At 42.0% G+C, this 22,984-nt stretch overlaps 1 protein-coding gene across 1 annotated transcript in view; it reads right to left on the reverse strand.

Annotated features, from left to right (window-relative positions):
* Positions 1-450: 450 nt before the first annotated feature.
* MAGI3 (membrane associated guanylate kinase, WW and PDZ domain containing 3) overlaps positions 451-22,984 on the reverse strand; it is a gene marked incomplete at its 5' end in the record, with an annotated part of 34,159 nt that continues 11,625 nt past the window's right edge. Inside the window, 13 exons of the mRNA XM_009706573.1 lie at positions 451-743; positions 1,205-1,294; positions 2,939-3,077; positions 5,314-5,457; positions 5,960-6,092; positions 6,201-6,303; positions 9,804-9,989; positions 13,497-13,682; positions 14,897-15,089; positions 17,286-17,377; positions 17,961-18,114; positions 20,236-20,267; positions 21,297-21,905. Coding sequence (XP_009704875.1) covers positions 1,245-1,294; positions 2,939-3,077; positions 5,314-5,457; positions 5,960-6,092; positions 6,201-6,303; positions 9,804-9,989; positions 13,497-13,682; positions 14,897-15,089; positions 17,286-17,377; positions 17,961-18,114; positions 20,236-20,267; positions 21,297-21,905 — 2,021 coding nt within the window. The remainder of the gene's footprint in view (positions 744-1,204; positions 1,295-2,938; positions 3,078-5,313; positions 5,458-5,959; positions 6,093-6,200; positions 6,304-9,803; positions 9,990-13,496; positions 13,683-14,896; positions 15,090-17,285; positions 17,378-17,960; positions 18,115-20,235; positions 20,268-21,296; positions 21,906-22,984) is intronic.

Below are 22,984 nucleotides of genomic sequence, written 5' to 3' on the forward strand. Positions count from 1 at the left end.
TGCTGCATGTTGTCGCTCTGGAGTCCACCCTTCCATTTTTCCAGAAGTTTTCTGCTTCATGTCTTTCCTGGCAACGCCTGTTTTACCATTTCCACCTTTCAATTGCTCAGGAGTCATCGTATCACCACCAGTTGTTCTATCTTGATATTCTTGTAACCTGTCTACCGTTTCTATGTTTCCTTGCTTACTGAGATGCTTTTGGGGACTGGCAGATCTCCCTTGATTTCCACTGGAATACTCATTTTTGTTATTATTGCTCATCCCTATTTCTGTGGTTTTACTCTCACTCTTTCTGGAACTGTCAAATTTATGTGAGAGATGATTGCCATAGATTTTTTCAGGATCCCCTTTTCTGGGGCTGTGGAATCCTGTGTGAGGGTGCCCCTCAGCAGCCCCTAACTTTTCTGGACTTGCAGATCTGTCTCTTCTGGTCCCTACTTCCAAACTACCTTTTGTGATTTCAAACCCAGGGCTGGAGGGACATTCCCACTTGTTCTTTGTTCTCCGGGGAGAAGACTGAGGCTTCATCTCAAACTGGTTTTCCGTTAAAGTGCTTATCTTTTCAGGCACAGTGTTCTTTGCTTGTTCCAGTTTCTCAGACAGCTGAACTCTTGTTAAAGCTTCTCCTGGTACTGGTAAATAACTCACTTCAGATGGGGAAGCAGAATGTGAAGATGAAGATAATGGTGACTGTTCTTCATATATTACATTTGACGAAGATGGATTGTAACTATCCCAATCACCTGGAAGTAAACAGTGAGAGATTTGACTAAATGACTACCAAAAAAATAATCACTAAGTATTTTAGAAATGTGCACATTACTGAGTTTCCAGGATGTTATATGAAATCTTCAATTTAAAAAAGATTATGTAGCAGCATACTCTCAATGTCTTAGCTTTCTATATTACATTGTTCTACAGCCTACAACAACCATAAGGATGTGATTCTGGAAAAACACTTGTGCTTAGAATGCTGGCATGATCTCTGCAGGACTGTCATGGTCTGGTATCAGCAAAACTTCAGAGCCTACATAGCAAAACTGCAAAACAGGAAGTCCCTGACCTACATTGTTTAACACAAGAAAACTGAATGAACTGAAACTGTTACGGTAAAAGAAAACTGGAAACAGTGAAAAGTTGAGGTTATTCATAGCTTTGCACTTTAAAAATAGGAACAGATGAAACACAAGACATGCAGATTTACCAAGTCTTTAAGGAAAAACCAAGAAAAGCACTGAAAGCCCTTAATGTTGCTCAGGTTTCACGTAGGGACACAGACTGGAAGGAGCCAAACCTGAAGGAGGAAGAGAAAAAGCCCAGAACTACATACCAAAAAATCACAGAGTACAGCAAGCAAGATTTCAATCAGAAATGTATGATTAACAGCAAGACAAGAGGCAACAAAACCCTTCCCCTCTTCACCATTGCTAATTTAATCTAAATTGCTTAATCTAATCTCAGGCCCCACTTTGGACACAGGGTTGGACCAGACGGTCTCCAGAGGTTCCTTCCGACTTTTCTATGAATCTGTGTTTCTACCTCAAACTCAGGAGATTTCTGCAAGAAGACGGCCAGGAGTGATTCCAGATAACTACTGTGCAGCCCTTGTGGTGCAGGACAAACACCATTTATCACTGCTGAAATTATACCAAGCTTAAATAGCTGCTAGTAAGGAAAGAGCTGGAGGTGCCCTCACACTGCCTCCCTCTCTCTTCTAGCTTGTAAATGCTGATTTTAAAGAGAACCTCAATAGAAGCTCATCAGAACACAGGGAAGACTATATTTAACTTTCACCCTTAACGACAAAGTAATTCAGTGCGAGACACAAACCCAGGCAGCCAGGAGTCTAGCAAGACGGCACAGAACAGACTTCGCAGTTCACAGATGGGCTGTTTCTGTGCCATGCGCTAATTTACTGATTTTACTGTGCTGTGCATGTTGGAACAGTAAGATGTTAAGGGCCGTCTTCTAGCTCTCTGGAGTAAAGAAGTGGAGAAAGTTCTGAGCAGATTTTATCCCTTGAATGGATGCCAGTTACTGCCTGTAAACTGAACACAACCAACTATTTGGTAGTTCAAACTGAGTTTTGAAATTGTCAAAGGATAAACTCACAGTTGGTCACTGTTATTGAAAAAGGTCTTCATCAGAAAAAGCGACTCTACAATTTAAGAAGTGTACCATCAGAATCTTGATGTCAGCATCAAGGGTTAAAAGACTAAAACGTGCACTCAGAGAGAAAGTGTTCTTTGCTTTAAAATACTGCCACAGCCACAAGTCTTTTTCATTTGTAGTTTCGGAGCATTTCCTAAATCAGATTCAAAATCATCAGTTCTGTGCTCTGTAGCTAAACTCAGAGCTTCTGAAAGCATTCGCTTTTCTGTCCTTCCTTTTTTTTTTTTTTTCTTTCTTACAAAGTTGTGCTTTCCTGTTATAGATGCAGAAGACACACCTTTTAACAAACAGAATCCATTTTGAGAGCAAAGTTGTCTTTCTCCTTGCTTTCTTAAGTTTTGGCTTTGAAAAAACAAAGCATTCCGTAATTTAGAAGGCTAAAAACAGTGAAGTAAATCTGTACAGAAATAATATTATTAACAATATAGGCATTTTGAAATGAGTACTGTATCATACAGAATGTTAATTTAAATTAAAAGGCAATCAGTGTTAATTACCACATTTGTATAGGAAAACTTGATTAGCTTCGACAGAGCTGAGAAACTTATTACAATTACAAATATGCAGTAATTTCACACTGTGTAATACTTCTCGTGTTAATTTTACCAAAAATATTCCTTATATTTTAAAATAAATACGAACACCTGCACAGCTGTCAAAAAGGGAACTGCTAACTATTTCAGTGAACAAGCACCAAAATCTCCTTATCAGACTGTACTCCATTGCCTTGGACCCTCAAAACAAAACAGCACTTGAGATGACGTACTGTGATCTGGTATCAAGCCAGTCCCTGGTCTCAGCAGCAGCAAAACTTTATTCCCTCCAGCCTGAATCAGCTCAATGGCTCGTGTGTGAGTGATTCCTTGGGTGGGTTCTCCGTTAATTTCAACGATTTGGTCACCAACCTGACAAGAAAAGACCGAGGTTAGTCTTTGTGAATCTCTGATACCGCAAACTAATTTTTAATTCAGAAAGAAAAAAAGTAGAGGCAGATGCTTCTATTTTAAATCTCATGCTAAAATCCACTCAGCAATAGCAACACCATTCCATGGCCGCTGATCAACATGATGCAACACAACGCTCTGGTGGTTCAGCGCTCCTCATGCAGCTCAGTAAAAGATCTCAGATTACTTAAAACACATCCTCCATTTATTTACAAGTGATGAGACAGATACAGCCATGTGCTTGAATGTATTTTCATTCTGGATCATTGTATGGAGGGAGTTTACGGCTGAACCATGTCAAACCTGGCACCATGTGCCTGTTTAGAGTCACACCAACCTGGTAACACAGCAACTTCCCTACACTTAATGCAGAGCTGAATGCTATCATGGCAGAACAGCTTTTATGTAAGGAAAGGATTTTTTGCTCGAGGTAGGAGAGATCACCGCTATGCAGTTATCAGTACTAAGGTCTCTGAGGCCAATTAGCAACTTACAGAGGTATTGGGCCGGTAATTACGGTTCACAATAACTTTGCAGGCTGCTGGAAAGGGGCTGGAACAGCACTCCCAGTAAAAGTGTCACGAAGCCTATGTCGCAATACATGGATCAGCCAAGGGATGTCACTACTGCATCAAATGAGCAGTTTAAAGAGACTGACTGCGCTCTGTTAAGCAAACTGTCTCTGCCAAAGGAGGTCACTGGCTGGTTACTCATCGGACAGGACAGGATGCTCCACACCGCACGACGTGCCTCCCGTCAGGCTCATGCTCAGCTGTCATTAACTGGGTGAGAAATTCCTCTTCCCTGTTTTAAAATACAGCCAGAAATGACACCATTTTCCAGCTGAGTAGGGAGAAACCGAGTAACATGAAATGCTGAATAACCTCATGCTGGGCGAGCGCAGCCCTCTGTGCTCTCAGCTGCTGGGGACATAGAGGGGACAGTGCTCGTGGCCCTGCTCCTCCACAGCCACCAGCACTGGCCACGGGCTGTGGAGGGCTCACATAGGACACGACTACCCACCATCGCAGCGAATGCATCCCTACATGCACACATCCCCTGCGCAGGGAGCTGCAAGGTGCCAAGTGGTGGGAGGGGGCTCTACGCAAGACTGCTGAGGACCCACGGTCCACTGTGGAAGTCCATGTGGGAGCTGCAGTGTTTTCAGCAATAGCTTGCTATCATGGTCCCCCCACCAACCCGTGCTTGGCACAGGTCATCTATGCGAAGCAGAGTGCAGTCAGCTGGGAATCTTTTGGTTGCTCTTGCCCAGAAAGAAAAGCCCTGGAGCTTAGTGTAACACCACTTGAAGGAGGAATACAAGAGAAAATAGTACTAAACGCTACACTCGTGTAGTCTCTCAAGTATGAGGGGAAAAAAGCTAACTGCTGTAAAGAATAGGATAACAGAAGTTAACAATACTTAGAATTCCACATCCAATTAAGCCTCACAGTAGCCCCAGCAAGTATCTGTCTCAGCCCTATTCTGCCAATTACAGCACAAACGGAGGCAGAGCCTTGTGCCAGTGGCCCTAAGTGCAGCGAAGCAGCAGGACTGCATGTGGGACAGCATCTCGTGGGCACCCGGCTCAGCTTCATGCTCCAGCCTCTGAAAATTCAGCTCTGGGCACTAGTCACAGATTCTCACATATCATCGTTCTTTGCTATTGTACCCATCTATTTTGCTTTTACTACAGTATCTGAAAGTGAATTCCTCACACAAACATAAGAATTTCAAATATTATGATGTTAAAAGAGTTAGGCTTGATTCTTCAAACATGGCACAGAACAGCAATAAGCACAATGTATACACAAATGTTCCTTACAAATTCACTGACTTGGACAGTGATTCTCCTTTCAGCTTTCTGCTCCACTGTCCAATTTCTTGTCTGGGCTCCTAAAGTATCCCAAGCAGCTGCTGCTCACACCACAGGACGTGTACATTACTCTAACTTAAGCACGGACGGACAGTTCATTCTGGACGGCCAGAGAAGTTCACATATTTCTCCTTTAAAAGCCCACCACCACAGCATTTGCTGTCACTGCACAGCAACAGCTGGAAGGGCAGCTGCCCAGATTCTGTTCTGCCTGCTGGGATCCTGCACTCATGAAAAAACAAATTTTGTTGCCACTATGGGTAAATTAATGTGTCAAAAGGCCAACTTGATCTACAAATTTATTAGATAAGACAAACTCACATGTACTCTCCCATCTTTGACAGCTGGCCCATCTTCAGCAAGTCGAAGGATGAATAAGCCCATGTTGTATTCCTTTCCTCCTCGAAGGCTGAATCCAAACCCTCGAGGGCCTCTTTCCAACTCTACTGGGAAACAGCCAGGATTCTGTGCAGGAAGTCAGAGAAAAAAAAAGGTGAGGACCTGTAGGCAGATTTAAACATTTGTTTTTTCTGGAAAAATGCTTCACATGTTTCTGTATTTTCAGAAACGTGAAATACACGATTTAAACTGAATTCAGCACAACTCATGTATGACTAGGTGTAATGCTTTCATTTGAACTCTAAACACACAGAACATTTTTCTAAGTTTTAGATACACGTGAAATTTCTTTAAGAAACTTTGTCAAGGGGTCTGTAGTAGCCCCACTGCAAATATTTTCTGTTTCTTTTATAATTATAATGAGTATTCAACTATACTAAGGAGATAATAAAGTTTAAAACGTTAGCAAAAACATTCTGTGAAACACTTTAGTGCATTTTTATATGCAACTTTTCTATCCATATCTGACAGGGAAATGTTTTATTGTTCTTGTTTTCAATACTCCATGGCAATGTCACTGTAGTGTCTTGACGTGTTTTGCATGTCTCCACACCCCCTGGACGGTTACCTGTACCTGGGAATGACGACTACCAATAACTGAAGCAATGCCAGCATCGGATTGTGTCAAGTGCTTATGCTCGGGCCAGGAAAGCCTGTAACTATTTGGAACTTCTTTTCCAGCTTCACCTTCCGTAGCTCCCCTACACAGAGGTAAAAGGATGTGGATGTTACCTTTGCGTTAACAATCCCTCTGGTCAAGTTTTTCTAGCTGTTCTCAGTTCCTTTTGCCAAACCCCAAAGCTCTGTACCTGTCTGTGCCAGAAGGGTTGATCTGTGCTGATCCCAGCGGTCGGTGCTGCGGAGCTGGACTCTGCCTGGCAGAGTTTGTTCCTGACGGAGGACCACGGTGTTCTAGTAAATTCAAACAAAATCCACGGTCAGGGAGAACTTCCCGAATATAAAGGTAGGCATACTCACTGCGAGACCACAGTGACCATCAGCGCTGTGTCTGCTGTTCCTAAGGATGCTGCTGCCACCGCATCTCAGGTTTAGCTGAGCTCACCACAGTCATAAGATGAAGAGGATTTTCCAGGGTCTAAGGCCATAAATAAGGAACCCAAGTGCAGTTCATTAGTTCCATAGAAGAAATTACTAGGAATTTTATTCTTAGTTATGCTGCTTTTCTTCAGAAAAACAACACAATTTTAACCAAATCAGACATGAACAGAAGGGTTTTAGACTGTCTACAAGTCGATAAAGATGAGAAGGGATTAGGGCTAGTCCGATCCATGAAGCTGGTTCAGATAGTCAGTATAATAAAATTTTGTAAGAGATGAAGAACGTCCATTTGAGAACATATTCCTTTTTAAAGGTAAGAGGAGAATGAGGATCCGCAGGGGCAATGAGGATTCAGAGGCAAAGACTCTAATGATGGAGGGAAACTATTTAAGGCACAACTGAAAGTTTGCTACCAGCCAGCTATCGGAAAGGTTATGAACTGGTCCCACAACCACACTGGAGCGACTAGTTCACTGACAAGTTATCAATGACAATTTTGAAGTGTTTCACCTTTCCCCAAAGGCTAAGTAAAAATTAAAGTATAATGTCATTTTAATAAAATCTTTTAAAATAGCTTGAGATTATTTTCCCTTGCACACAAAATACAGCGATTGTGCACTTTACAATAAATCCAGTGCATTTATGAAAAAAAAATGTTTTGGGATACAAAATGTCTCTGTCACTTAAGAGTAATGAACCATAGTCTATGCAAAAAGCTGCCTCTTGGCTAGAACTTGAAATAGCAAGTAGTAGCCCAAGAGGAACTTAAATGCTGAATTATAAATTAATAAACTTCTTTTCCTTACAAGGGTTAAAAAAAAAAATCCCAAGCACCGAAACTAGAGATGTTCTAGTCCTCTGTTAGGTGCATCACATTACTGCATTTCTCAGTTAAGAACAAACCAACCCCAGTAAAATATACAATGCACTCAGGCATCTTAAGGGAAGGAAAACATAATGGATCTTATTAGACTGAGTTTCTCAGGTATGCGAGACCTTTCAAGTCCTTCACAGGACTGCTTGGTGCAGTAACTATGACATGCCTTAAAGAGGTTTTTTTCTCTAGAGACAAAATGTCAACTTTTACTCCTGGTTTATAGTCAGAGTTTTAATTTAGAAGCACAGGCAAGAAAAACGCCATCTGTTTGTACAAATTCTCCAGTCCTCTTTTCAGCCTGCTCTCTTGTGTTTCCAGCTAATACATGACAAAAGCTGACAGGCTCCTGCTTTTGTGAAAAATGTTAAAGAATGTCTTCTGGCGCATGAAGTGGAATTCATTTATTCGTATGAAAAGCAAAGATCACACATCTGTGAAAGCTAGGAGGAAAAGGGAAGGGATACAAGGCAGTATTTTCATTGCCGGCCTCAGAGGACAGCACTGAAGATGATGCACTGGGGAACAGCAAACTCTATTAAGGTTTATGCTTTGTGATGCTGAACAGCTTCTGGCAAAATGGGTGTTTTACTCTTTGGAGCTGCATCCTATATCTTCCTCCGTGTTAACCACTGTCTTGTGAACCATCTCTGTGAAGCTCAGCTACCTCCCTGCAACCCAGAGGGAAAACGCCTGAAGCCCTGACTAATTCACATCCACTCTGGCTTTCTATGGGAATCTGCTGTACGGAGGGTTATGCTGTGAGCTAAACTGTATTTCTCCACCTATATCAAGGAGAATTTTAAAGTGGTGATATATTCCCATTTTGGCGGAACAGGTTCTGCTTCTCTCTCCTTCCTTGTCACAAAACTTTTTACATCTGAAACATGCTAACTCCAGCTCCTCTAAGCCACACATCTTTTCTGACTGCTCTCTTCAGTCTAATTTTATCATCCAATACTGACTTTTTTCTTTCCCCCTCTCTTTGATGATTCTCCTCAGGTTCTTGTTTTATCTCTACATTTTGGCTCCAAACCTGTAACTGAGGAAGTGGGAAAAGTTCTTACACAGAGTCCAGGTGAAGTAATGCATAAATAAGGGACAAAAATGTTACATTCAGAAAGCTTATTTTGAAAACAAAGTTGATTAGATCTGTTTCTCTGGGGCTCTTAATGCAACCAACTCAAACTTCAGTTGCATCATAAAACATTGCCCTGGGTAACTGCTTTGAGGTGTGTCCCTTCAAACTGGAATGAATTAGATTTGGTAAAAATGAAAATCTTAACAGAAAAATAACAATTTATAGAAGTCTCTCTGCTTCAAACATAAACCAAAAGGAAAATTAAGTCTTTGAAATTCTGTATTACAGGCTGAGATAGCATGCTAAATATTTGCAATGAATGTGAAATTAGAGTCATCTGTTGGCTTTACTCACATTCTGGCTTTAGGTATTTATTACTTAAAAGGTGAAGAAAGCCAACTTTATGGCAAAATAATGATAGCGAGTTTAATTAAACCCACAAGCAGCAATCCAGAAAAATGCAGTGGTAAGCAGGGCTAGAAAACTGCTTTTCTCTTCAAATGATTGGATTTTACATATTTATAGTGAACTGTTTGCGTGGAAACAATACCATAATGAATGCAGTGTTGCATGGGAGCTTTGATTAAAAACATGGTCTCTAAACATAGGACTTTGCATTCACAAATACTCACTTAGCTGCTCAGATGACACAGCAGTTGCGTGTGAAGAATTTGCTAGCAGCCTGGGAGGCTCTGCAGGAAAACCCTGAGCAAGGTTTTCATGGTGGGATGTGACCATTTTTCAAAGGGTAGTTTTGGCAGACGGAACTAGTGGATGTTTCCGTTGTATCCCAGGGATGCAGCATCAGGCAATTTGTTTATTTTAACACAGTAGGAAGGAAAAACTCAGATCTGGAAAGCAGGTGTCCCTACAGCCTTAGAGCACCACAGGTCTGCCCAGCAGAACCACTCCAGAGCATCCCAGGAGCACCTGCCTCATCTGCAACAAAGCTCCTGGCAGTGACCACAGCAGTAAGAGACTGGCACTGTCCAGGGGCAAGAAGATTTTCTCTCTAAGCATCATCCCATGACTGCTGTAGTTTCCCCAGGAGAGGTCATTTCTCTTTGGTTGAAGAATGCAAGGTCTGGACAGGACAAGTTTCCATGCGAGCAGCAGTCTCTCTCACCTGAGAAACTGTGAGAATTTCTCTTACCCTGCATTGTGTTGTTAATACTTGTATCTTATTTTTCAGTATAACCCCTTTGGCAGCTGTCTTTTTCTGCTTACCATGTATTCAGCTCTTCCATAGCAAATGGATGAGCTTTACTCTCTTTTCTTTAATGTCCAAACATCTTAAAATACTCCACTTTAAGTGAATTAACTCCAGAAGTTACAAATACCAGACTTCGGCAGTGTGGTAGGACCCATCCACCCGCTGGGGCCACACACCCTCCTTACCTTCCTCAGCCACAACAGTCAGAGTCACCACGTTGCCCGCGTCCTTGATCAGCTGCACTATACTGTCATGCGAGAGCTCAATGATGGATTGACCGTTCACTGCTGAGATGCGATCTCCCACTTTCAGCTTCCCACACTGGTCGGCTGGGCTCCCATCTATAACTCGCCCAATCTTGTGAGGAATCACTAGGAAATCGAAGAACAGGCACAGCAACACAATTAATATTCATGTCAGATAAGCATCATACAGACCCAGAATTGCCACAGTCATCCCAGAGACCACTCCTGTTCTAAAGGGCGGCACTGCTAGTACAAGAAAAACCTGCAAATAATGAAGAATGCTTCATTCAGTAGAGTGAATTGGAAACACCAACCCCTGACAGCACAGCCTTGTCACACACAAGGTGTTGTGCCTAAAGGAAAACAAGGGAAGGAAATGGGTCACATCTGCAAAGGGATGAGTAAGACCACGTGTCCCAGGAGCGCTCTGAAGCAGTTTGTTTTGCCACTCATAACGTATCGTTCTCCATTTCACCCACAGACCCTGGAGCACGGTGTGGCCTCAGAGACAGTTATGGACATCCAGTTTAACAGAGTCATTAGAAATCTGGATGGACAGGTTAACTCTTCCTCCTGGCAACCAAAAAATTAAGCCTTAAATACACTTCAAAAGGAAATCTAACTTCTCCTGCCAGAGATGACTTAGTAACCTAGTGAGCACCTCAGCAGTGACCCTCAGCACACCCAGCAGCACAGCAAGGTGTGCTAGATCAGCTCTGCACAGACCCATTGCCTATTCCCACTCTCTGAGACGAACTCACACCTGTAATAATTGTCTTGAATTTCAGCTAGCTCTCCCAGCTTGGTTTCCTCACTTCATCCCATAATGACACTCTGCTCTGTATACAGGCTCATCTAGAGGCCAAAGCAATGGGGCCAGAAAAGACAGAACAGAGAAAAGAGGGAATTTTCTGAGAAGTAGAAGGAAAAAAGACTGCTTTTAGTTACTTTCCCAGAGGTGAACACAGATGCAGGAACAAGCAGGACTAAAAAGGCACAAGGAGGGAGGGATGCTCCCCTCCAGCACGGCGCTTCCTCCGGCACCTCTCCTGCAGGAGAGCTCTCCCACGCTCTCCCTGCAAAGAGCAGCGATGGTGCTCAGGGAGAGATCTTGTTTTACGGTTTGCTGACCTGAACGTCAGCACTGCAGATGGCACTCGGCAGCCAGCGAGCTGCCATTACGATGGGAGAAGCCTACCAAAACCTGGGGCAAAAGAGCGACTCGTTGAGCTGCCTGTGTGCTGACGCAGCCTCAACAGAGCAGATTCACATTACATCAAAGCACATCAGTCAGCATGCTTTCCCATGCGTCTAAAACAGCCTTTCATTCATCTGGATGCCCAAAAGCATAGCAAAATTGGCTCCTGTCCTTCCCAATTCCCTTATCAGGGCTCTTCTGTGCAGGAACTGCCGCACCCCTCCTTTATAACTCATTTCCAAACACCTCTTCAGACTGACTTCGACATGTTTCATAAATGCTCTTCCTGGTACTTCACGTAAAAGCCTGTTTGCCTCTCCAAAGCCTGACTCAGGTTTGATGGATACCTGTTTTCTGTAGTTGCTGCTCTCCCAAACATGCCTTTCTCTGAGGGATCAGAGAGGTGTGGAATATTACACGCCTGCCAGGATTATCAGCTGGCTTTTCAAAACCATGACAGCAAATCTGAAACACTTCCACAGCATCAGCCACCAAACACTAAAAAGTCATCAAGGATTGTTTTAATGAGCTAGCACACGCAGAAGTTACTGCAAAAGAACAGACATTGATGCCTTCTAGCATTTACCATGAGTTTAAATTTTATTTACATTTCCCTTAATAGACTGGTTTTTTAAGTATTATATAAACCCAGGAGCCAACTGTTAAGAGTAAAGCACTACAGGCTTGCAGAGTCAATTGCTCATTACTTGGTTTAAAATATCCTGGCTTTAGAACTACACAGTAGCTTCATGTTAAACCGTGGCACAGAAAAGTTCTGCACAGCACAGCCTGTGGACGCACCAGCATCTCTTTTTTCCTATGTGTTAGAAACAGCCTGGACCACAGTGCTTATGTTTCCAGCACTGGAATTGGTTTCAGTTGTCTTCTAGATTCAGTTCTAACATTAAATAAACAGGGATTTGCACCAGATCCTCAGACAAAAATGTTGTCTTTAGTACAGTTATATTGTAACAGAATACCGATATATTGTAGTATTTTTTTCTTAACATCTGACTGACCAGACAATACGCTGTCAACCCACAGCCACTCTGAGGTGGGACACAATCATCTGTGCAGCATCACGCACCGAGTGTGACAGCTCGCCCTGCCACTGCCACGGGAACCCAGCACCAGCTCCGCACCTGGACCACTGCCGCTACGCCATCCCACCACGCCAGGTACTTCCAGAGTGGCTGGCTTTAACATTCCTGAAAAGTTATCATCTGAGCCAAGACTGCATCAGACTCTAAATATTTATCACATGAATTCAGCACAATGTTATTTAGAAACAGTTTTTTTATTGTGCAGTGAAATGAAGTGTAAAAACAGAAGAAAGTGTCTAAGGCTCAATAAGAAACCGACACACTTTCAAGCCATCATTATGTCTGTCTGGAACCAGCTGGGGAAGTTTCAGAAGGGTGATTTACATTAAGGAACTAAAGGAACTGAGTAAGGACTTCAGGAGTCATTTGTATCTTAATGTCAGTGAACTGAGTTTGTGGGTGAACACACTAAGCTGGCTTGTATTTGAGGGCTGACACAGATAACACAAACCTGATGGCCCAAAGGGAATGAATCTCAGAAAGATGATCCTACTTGCCACCTCATGCAAAAACACATTCAATAGCCTCTCCCTGGCACTGCTAGGTAAGTAGCAGCCATCAGCATGAGGAATACAAATGCACTTGATTACACTGAGCAGATCTGCTCCTGTGCAGGGGGACACAGATCTTTCCATTAATTGAGTTGGACTCCAGGGCTTCCTGCAAGCAGCTTCTCTCATTCACTTCTGCTCACACTATTTCTTTTTATTTTTGCTTTTAACTTTTGTTATTTTGCTGTTTATCTTTACAACTATGCCTGAAGCCATGTCCATATAGCAAAACCGTAATACCACAGCAAACTACCTTTTAATTTTTATGATCTTTCTAGACAAACACCGTATCTGTCCGACAAGAACAACTTCATTGCTTTGTTCCAAGTACTGCAGTCTCTACTTTCTCAGATCCCCAAAATAAGAAATTCTACCTGATTAGGTAATATAAAGCCAAGATTGAAACTGTACTTCCATTAAAATGCCTATGAATTAATGCAGTGTGAGAATCTACATCACCACCACAGCCTGACAACTATCTATGTCCTGAAGACTGCCCTGTGACAAGTGCACGCTCCTGTGTATGGGCTGGTTGCGTGTGATATACTTTCCCCCTGCTCCCCACTATGTGACAGTTAGCTGAAAAAGAGCATAAACAGAGCAAGACAGACCAAGTCTCAGGTGGTTGAGCTGTGAAATGGTGTGAGTGAAAGATGAGAATATCTACGCAGAGTGCTGTACATCAAAGAAAGAAATCCCTGAAGAAGCCGCAGCCCTGCTCACACCTGCTAATGCCAGCAGAGGCCGGGCAGTGACAACACTGCCAGAACAGAGCACTTACCACCAGGAGGAGGTTTGTTCTTCGAGGTGAGGATGACGAAGCCAAATCCTTCATTCTCCTTCCGCTGCAGACGGACATCATAGACCTCTGGGGACTGCTGGTTTGCAAACTCTACCCGATTCAGCCGGGGAGAGCCGTTTTGTGTCAAGACAGGCTGCGACGACTCCTCCTCTGGTTGCTTTTCCCCTTGCAGGTAACAGACAAACAACAAATAAGGAAAAAAACAATCCTGCTGTTTAACCAAGCAACTACAGCAAAACTGCACATCTCGGTATTGGTGCCAGCATGAGGAAACACTGTCTGTCTGGGAAAGGAAGGGGTGAGTTTATTAACAATGCAATTTGGATCAAATGGAAATCAGATGCAGGATAAAGCATTCAAAGGCCCAGAGTCCTACACAGGTGTGCAGAGTTATGCAAGGAAAGCCTGCTGCTTGCACGCAGCTGAACAAACTGGGCACTGTGTACACAAACCTTGTCAGAGAGATCTGATGCCTTTTTTAGTAAAAAAGACATCATGGCTTTTCTGCATGCTACAAGTACAAGATCTACAGCAGAGATCCAGCTACAAACTACAACTATTGCTATCTTAGGTGAGGAGCAACTGTTTACTTGGGACAATGAAAACGTTCTTTAAAAGGCAGTTTGAAGACTGAAGCCAAGCTTTCTTTTTAGGAAACCTACAAACTTTTGGTTCTGAAGCAGCCTCTCTACCAGAAGGCACCTTAAAGAAATTGAAAATTGATCTTAAAAATACTTTTTCCTTTTACTTGTATATACTCAGACTTAATGGTTGAATAATGCAATGGAAAAGCAATACTGGCTGCTAATCGGAACAGGGGATCGTTATCAGTTCTCCTAAACCCCATCCCAGCTCTGTCATTCACATGATCAGCGTCATTGAGTCAAAGACAATAATCTTCTGTAACTGCTGATCTGGACACTGATCTAAAACTGCAGAATCACAACATGCTGCCCTGAATCACCTCTGGTTTGAATGCACTTATTCTTGCTACAAAAGACTTGCCAACAGACTTGAAAATACAGCATGCTGTACAGAAAACAGATTGTGTTATTACTCCATTTGCATAGTTTTAGTGACTGTTCTAACTAATATCTGCAAAAAGGTTTGAAGAAAACACCATTGTCATGATAATTTTCAGAGCCTTACCTGTGCGAGCAGTGCAAACCAGCAAGCACCAAAGCATTAGTTTATTAAATTCTGCTTTTCTCCACTTACTCAGAATTATAGCTGACCTTCCTGAATCTCAGGCTGCTCAGCTCTACTGAAATAATTGATAAGTTTCAGAGAAGCTTTAGTCAATTTGATTACAAAAAGTAAGTGTTCCTTTAGCCAGATCTGTCCCATGCAGTACCCTCTCTGGACAGAAGGACACGTACCACCAAAGAAGATTTTCCTCCGGACTGTCAGCAGCACCTGACCATTCCGTGCAGCACTGGTCATTAAGTCCAAAACTTGTTTGTGCGACTTCCCTTTAACAGAGACTCCATCAATACACATCAGCTCATCTGCAGCTCGAAGCCTGCCGTCTTTTTCTGCTGCTCCCAACGGGATTATGGCTCCAATATAAATCTGTCAGCAGAGCAAAGTCAGGGGGTTTCAATGGCAGAACATGAACTCAACAGAACACATAAGGGTTGGAACCCAGGTGAATCTAGACAGATGGGGGCTTTTGGGAAGATACTTTTAAAGATTATCTGACTGTTCAGTTCTAGCAGAAACACAGTCAGCAAGCGTACTCTGCACAAGCTGACTCAGTGGATACAATCTGGGGGCTCAAAGCATTCAAAGCAAACACTAACAAGTTTTGGGGGATTTTTAATCCTTATTTCCATGAATTCTGGAAGTACCACCATCTCTTGAGCATATTTATCAGTTTGTTAAAAAGCCCAACTTTTGACATAAGTATATACTGTGTACTTATTACATATATATGATTTCCCAGACACTATTGAAATGAAAGCCTCTGTCATTCATTCTACTTATTCTTTTCTTTTTTTTTTTTTTTTCTTTTTTTAACCAAGACTAGGCCAGAGTGATTGGGGAAGAAGTAAAAGCTTTCGAAAGAACTCAAATTTACTTCTGAAAAGGTGCTCAGATAGTTCCATGCTTGAAGTTTCTTCAGTGCACAGCTTTTTGTGATTAGATAATGAATTCAAACCACTGCACTCCTCTTATCAATTTTGTCTACCCCCATCTCATAAAGTGCTACTAAATATAACACAGATAAGAACACCACACACTATTTCATACGCTAGAATCACATTCAGGCTAAACTAAAGATTAATTATGGCCAGTACTTGTTGGAGGTTAAGCAATGGTGGGCAGATCATCTGTACACAGCATTCATAAGATTAGCTTGACACTTACCAACAGCTGTTATGGAAATAAATGCAAATAAAGTGCAACAGAAGTAAAATCCTTTGGTTTTGCTCTTCCTTTTTTTTTAAATGCATGTTAGAGAGAGAAAGAAAGAAAAAAAAGGCTAGCACTGGATCGCAGCTGTGAATGGAAAAAAAAGTATTCCTTAACCATAACCAGAAAACAACCTATGAGTATCTATTCCAAAAGTTTTTCCTCTTAACTTGACAGCTGAAGGAACAGCCCCTGACATACGGTACAAGTCTTAGCACTTCTTCCCAGAGAAAAACTTTTGCCTTTTTGGCAATAGAGGGGAGCCTCCTGACGCCTGCCATCAGAGGACAGACTACCCAGGGGTTTCCACACTGGCATTTGCCCATCTGCCTCCAACTCCGCTATTCCTTGGCAATTACCTCTCAAGCAGAGTCTCATCCAAGTCCAACTGCAACAGCTCCACATGCTGAGGCCAGGAAACAGGACTACACTGACGATTTAAAATCATAACTGAACTCTAGTCACTGACCAGGTTAAAGCAAACCACGGTCTAACTAGTATTCTTCCTCCTGTGCAAACATCAGAGCTACATTTTGATGCCAGTTACAATACAAAACAATACCAACATTTATTTGCAGAAGGAAGTCAGCCTTAACAGGTTCTGCTTCAAGGCTTTCATGAAAATCCTGAAGTACTACATTTTGTATTTTCTGTGATGAGAGGGAAAAACACAAGGCAAATAAAAGCCTGGAAGAGTGCACTGGAAAGGTTGTGCTTTGTCTCCTTGAGACAGATCCAGCAGAAAGCACACTGACTGACAGAACAAAATGCATTTTTAAAAATTTGGAGGGAGAGGTGGGGGAAAAGGAGTATGACACAATCCCAAGTCTTGCCTCATTTCACTGGGCTGCATTAAAAAGAATGGCCTGACAGAGTTTTTGCAGGGTAAGCAGCTGCTTCCTTCCACTCATCTGCTCCCCAGGATGCGCCGACGTGCACAGCACACTGGGCATTACCAGGGCACGTTTTGTGCCAAGACCACCATCGGGATCAGGTGGAAACTGGCAAAGGCTGGGTGCCAGCACTGCACTTTCCAGTGCTCCTGAGACACAGGAACAACTACAGAAACACCAACAGTATTACCAGTCTGCCAGACAAAACTGCTGCCAAAGACAGACTCTAGATAGTGGAAAGGGCACGGGAGCCTTGCAGATTAAAGTCAGTCACGAAGAGGGAAAAAAAGAAGTTAATCTGAACCAATCCTTGATCTTTAAAAGGCAGTTACTGAATTGATCAATTTTGCCATCACTGAACAGTCTAGAATGAGAGGAAAATGAGGATGACAGAGTAGGAGTCATTCTAGCAGTAATACTGTAAGATAGCACATAGATAACCATAAACAGTTTCACTTACGGGCTGATCTGGTCCATCCCCTCCAAGCACCCGGAAACCAAAGCCTGACTCTTGTTTTCGCAGGAAAACATCCAAATCTCTTGTGTTTGGAGCTAAGACAAAGCAACATTTCAAAACATGTAAGGAGTTATCTTTGGTTATTGAAAGCTTACGCTTTGGTGGTGCATTCTAACTCTTCTTATCGACAGAACACAGTAACCACAAATACAGTAAATAATTCAAACAGGCGAATCCTCAGTGAAGTTCTCTTTCCAAAATGGAAAAACAAAGTTTCAAGAAAAGGCTGAAAAAGGAAAGACTGACACGTGGCGAAGGAGGAATCACAGCTGCATTCCTACAGTGGGCCAGGATAAAAGCCAGCCTGTAAGAGCTACCTTCTATAAACTCTGAAATGGTCAGGTCTACTTCAGTTTACTTCAGACCTAGATCACCCTTGAGACAATTTCTATGATTAACTGTTTTATCATAAATATGATTGAAACATATTGTACCTTCTTTTTAAAAAGGTGTTCCACAGTTTTCCGATTTCTGTATGAATTACACATTTCTTGAAATATTTTATCTACAGGAGGTTAACAAACTCAGTAAGAAAGTCACAGCAGTTTTACCACACATATGACAATGATAATATTCCTTCATAATTGAGAATTTCCAAGTTGAAGTTGATGTACTCACGTTTATCCTCATACATAGTCTTAGACTTCAGGTAGACTTCTGAAGGGTCCAGTTTAGGAGAGCCTGGTCGTACAGCAGTGGGTGGAAATGGCATTGGCTGTGGGATGGAATCACCAACAGCTTCCAAACTCCCTGAACTGTCCTGCTTGTCCTTCTGAAACAGATCCCACCCCCAAAAATCCCTATTAAATCAAAAGCATAACTGAACTTGTCTACTTGAGTGCGCAAAGACAATAAACACCACACAGAAGCGAAATGCAGGGCAAAACAAGGGAATAGGGGAATACTACAACTTAAGGTAGCTTTTCCAATATATGTGTCTGACTGGACTACTGAAGTCTTCCTCATCAAGCCACAGATTTCTACTGAAGACTGGACTTAGAAAGGGGGTTTGAAGTAACTGATGCTCAGAAATGAGTAAAGCTAGCCACCTCCCGGTGGTCACCGACACAGGGGATGAAGCAGGGCATATAGGACCGGTCACATTTGGAGAAGAGACCGATTCCCTGGCAGGCACCTGCCAGGTTCTGGACTGCCAGGTCATCACCACGGGCACTGCCTCCTGCCCGCTGGCAAACCGCGTCCAAACAAGAGCGCCTGAGGTGTGCCTAGCATCGGGTTGTTTGCTGCAGGTATCCCAACAGCATTATAAATACTGAACGGGAGGAATACACTTGGGTAGCATGAGGCATTAGTAACTCAGTACTGCATTTTTTTTTCAATGATCTGACAGCTGCAACAGTCCTATTACTATTTCATGAAGAACAGACATCAAGCATCTTTGTGGTCTCTCACCCTAATTTCCAACCGATTATGCACTGAAGTAACTCTAAATACTTATTCTGGGCTGAAACCCAACCTGGAAAACTAGAAAATGGTAGTCTGCATGCGTCTGTACACATTAAACAAAAGCACAAGCAGAAGAGACTTAGATATGCCCTTTTACAAAGAGTAGAAGGAAACTCCCCCAAGCGATTCAGCAGTTTAACACTTCTTGCATGTTTATAAAGACAAGAACTTGCCCTTTTAAACTAAATTATTTTGCCATGTTGCTTAATGCCACTGAACATCGAGTGCTCCATGGGAAGTCGCCACTGCACGCGTGCTAGAATGCCAGTGCCCAAGTCCGAAGTATTTTTAGCATGCCTGCACAGAGTGCACCGACATGGGAGTCACACTGACAAGGCTCAAACTGCAGAGATTTATGCACTGATTTATTTAGTGCAGGCAGCTGTATGCTTGCAAGGAATGGAATCTGCAAGTCTTGTTGAGTGCAGTCTGTTCCAAACGCACTGAACTTGTGCACTCACACTATCCCACTGCTGGGATACGACTTCCAATACTCAAACAGCAGGACAAAGATAGAAAAGGAAGCTACATCTACATTCTGGTAACGGGGTTTTCCTAAAATGCAGTAATTTGTTCTGTACAAGAAACATTTTTTAAGAACCAGCTCTGCTCACCAACTCGCCTAATTCATCAAAGAAGTGCTCATGACAGAAATATGCATTACTATCAGCATTATCAAGTCAGAGGGTATTTTATTAAGCCCAAGGATTCTTTACTGAGGTAATATATATTACCGATACCCCAACAGATCAAACTTCCATGAATTACGAGTATTAAACTAGAAATGTACAGCTACATAGAGACCTCACAAAAATACAGATTCAAAGATAAGCAAGCATTTTAAGAAGGGAGTGCTAATCAGTCCATTAATTCTATGCGAGGACTGAGAAGTATTGAGTACTGTAAACTTCCTTTAGAAATCCCATTTCACTTTAATACAGGTAATTAGCAATGAAAAAAACCACCTGTTACTGTATTTTGTTTCCCTTTTAATGGGTACTCTGACAGCAGTTACTTAAGACAAAGAATATGTGCCAGCTAACTAGACATGGTTTTGCTAAATCATCTTGCAGATTATCACAGGGACTAAAATCCAGAGGAGATGAGATTACAAAAGCAGGTGAAAGCATGCAACAGACAGCAATTTCAAGTATAGTGCAAAAAAAGGAAATAACGATAGAACTTTAGTGGTAATGTCATATTTAAAATCATGGCAAAACAACAATACCACACCTATCATCATACCAGACCTTTGCTGCATTCTTGATCCTTGAAGAGAGACATCCATTACCTCCATCAAACAACTCGAAAAACTCAAAGGAATTTTTTATGTTAAGTAGACCATATTTACGAGTCTGTTTTGCAACCAAAAAACCCCTGAATATTCTCCATCACAAACAAAATCAAATACATCACTAATACTCACCCCTTTGGCAGTTTTAGTAGGTGAGGGTGGACCTGAAGAAAATACAATGTAGAAAGCAATTTCAATACTAGGTCACCAGAAGTTTAAACAGCATTAAGGCAATATCATCAGCTTCTCCTGGGTTGAAAATAACTGCTTATTCACTCTTCTTTTAAATGACAAAGTGAATGTTCAGTTGACCAAAAACACCACTTCAGAGAAGTCTCAAGTTATAATTGCTAGCTGTATAACAATGAAAAATATCTATTTCTCTTTTTGCTAAGCAACGATCAATCAAATCACACATCAGTTCACTGGATACGGAGACTTTGTGAATTTGTCTGGAGGAATTTCAGTTGCTATCAAAGAAATCTGATTATTTCCTTAGCTGATTAAGAAATAGTAGCATGTATACAGAAAAAGACCTGGACATTTTTGCAAATATTGATGACTCTTTCAAGTGACACTCTCAGGGTTACGATAAAAGCTTAAAGGGACACTAAGCAGCTACGTGTTGCTTCGTAATTCATTCAGCTCCTTGTGGCAAATGTACACTATCTACTAGCTAGTTTTTGGGGAGAAGATGCGTTTTGGTCTGTGACTGACAGTCAAGGAAGAGGTATAAATATGCAAACGCAAAAATGAGAATTTTTCTGGTATTTCCAGTGATCAGCTTCACCTCACCGCTGATGTTTCTTCCTGTCTCCTGTAATCACCTGTCCATTACAGCTACAGTTACTGGAATACACTTGGAAAGCCTGAGAAAACTCTGTCCATCATACACTCTGTATGCTAGAGACTACATTTTTGCTTTAGCACTCCCCAGATAATTGGAAGAGACAGTGCACAAATATATCCCAATAAAATTTTGGAAAAAAAACAAAACAAAACACCCAAACCCTAGCAACATGCTCTCACCTCAAATACTCAGGGGTATAAATTAAACTTAGAATGTAACAGCTCAGAGATATTATAAGCTGCTACTTGGCTGTCAAGACAGGACATGATTTAGATATCACACTAAAAAGTGACTTTTAAAAAGCATATAACCATATATGACAACTGTAAATTTACGTATATACCTCCTCTTAAGATAAGCAGTGGCACCTCTGCTCCTACTGGAAACTGCTTCAGTACCTCCACCACCTGCAGATGTGTCAAGCTCTGTACATTCTGATGGCAAATCTCCTTGATTACGTCCCCTTTCTGAAGGCCTTGGCACCACTGGCTGTCTAAAATCATTTTCACCTTCTGTCCTGTAGGACTGTCTGCAATGGCAAACCCAAAGCCTTTAGGGCCTTTGACTAGAGGAATGGTGACGAGCTCTGGCTGAGAGCCTCCCGAAGACGCAAGAGAGATCCTCTGCTCAGCTGCATCCATGGAAGGGCCATTCAGACGACCATTGACCAACATAGGGCCCATTTTTCCATTCTGGTCCAACACAACTGTTCCTGTTATTAGATCTTGGCTGGTCACAGAAACATCTCCTTTGGTCACAGGCGGTCCATTGATAATAGGTGTAGCTGTCACTATATCTACCACAGGGTCTTCATTGTCATCAGGAAGAGGATAACCACGGCACAAAGTCATGTTCACATACTGATTGACAGGAACTAGCTGAAACATCTGGACAACATCTGCATGGGTATGGCCAAGGACACAACTTCCATTTATGTCTACAATGACATCACCTGTTACAAAAGAAAGTTCAACAGCGTCAAACAGACACGAAACCATCCACACCTGTCCAGTGTTCTGAGACTCAGAACAAAAGCCTAACTGGAGGAAATCACTGTGCAGTCTTCAAAACTAGTAATAAGTGGTGGCTGGGCTATTACCTCTTGGCTATCTGTTGCCAAAAAGCATAAAAGATTTCCTCTTTGCATTTATTCTATTTTGTCTCAGAACACAGTGTGCTAAATGCATGAAGTTTAATCTGCAGCAGATTTAAAAAATGATACTGTACAGCCACAGGAGATGAAGTAGTGCACACACACTACTGCAAGCAGATGTCTTCTACTTTAATTCATATTGTACACCATCCTAAACTCAAGCCAGAACTAATCGGATTATTTTTTGAGGGGCACGCGGGGGAGGGTGTCCTATGTTTATTTCAGGGTTGGCTGAATTTAAGCTAGGATTGCACCCACACACGTTCTGTATTCTCACACTGTTGCCACACGTGGCTAAGCACGTATTTTCAAAATGAAGTGGAAGTAGGCTTCAGATCCTGACATCTTGTTTCATAATTTGCCTCATTTTGATCATGAAACTTTGCATGTGCAATACAATATTTCCAGCGAGCAAACCACCTTATCACTTAAACGCCTGGACACCAGTACAACAGTAACTCTCTTATTACATAAACTACAACAGGAATAGATATACATCTTTTCATTCAAACATGTTCACACCACAACACAATGCCGCAGGATTGTCTTCATTTTTACAGAGGAAAATGAACCACATACAAACAAGTTCAAACAATAGGTCAGCAGCAAAACAGGGAATTGTTTCACTTCATAAATAAATAGTATTAAATCATTGAAAGCATGAACTCTTCCTACTCATCTGAAGAGTAGGAGTTTATGTGATATGTAAAGAAGTATTTTGCCTTTTCTAATATGTAAACCACTACAGTAAGTTTATAGGTAACTTAAACATGTAACAATAATGAAAAAGTGTACAATTCTTCATGGACTGCAGGTACTCTCAAGCCTCTTGTTTCCTCACTTGTCCAGTTCATTTAGCTTTGCTTGCTCATTCCTGC

The sequence above is a fragment of the Cariama cristata genome, unplaced genomic scaffold (assembly GCF_000690535.1).
Source record: "Cariama cristata isolate BGI_N322 unplaced genomic scaffold, ASM69053v1 scaffold13548, whole genome shotgun sequence".
Taxonomy (NCBI): Eukaryota; Metazoa; Chordata; class Aves; order Cariamiformes; family Cariamidae; genus Cariama; species Cariama cristata.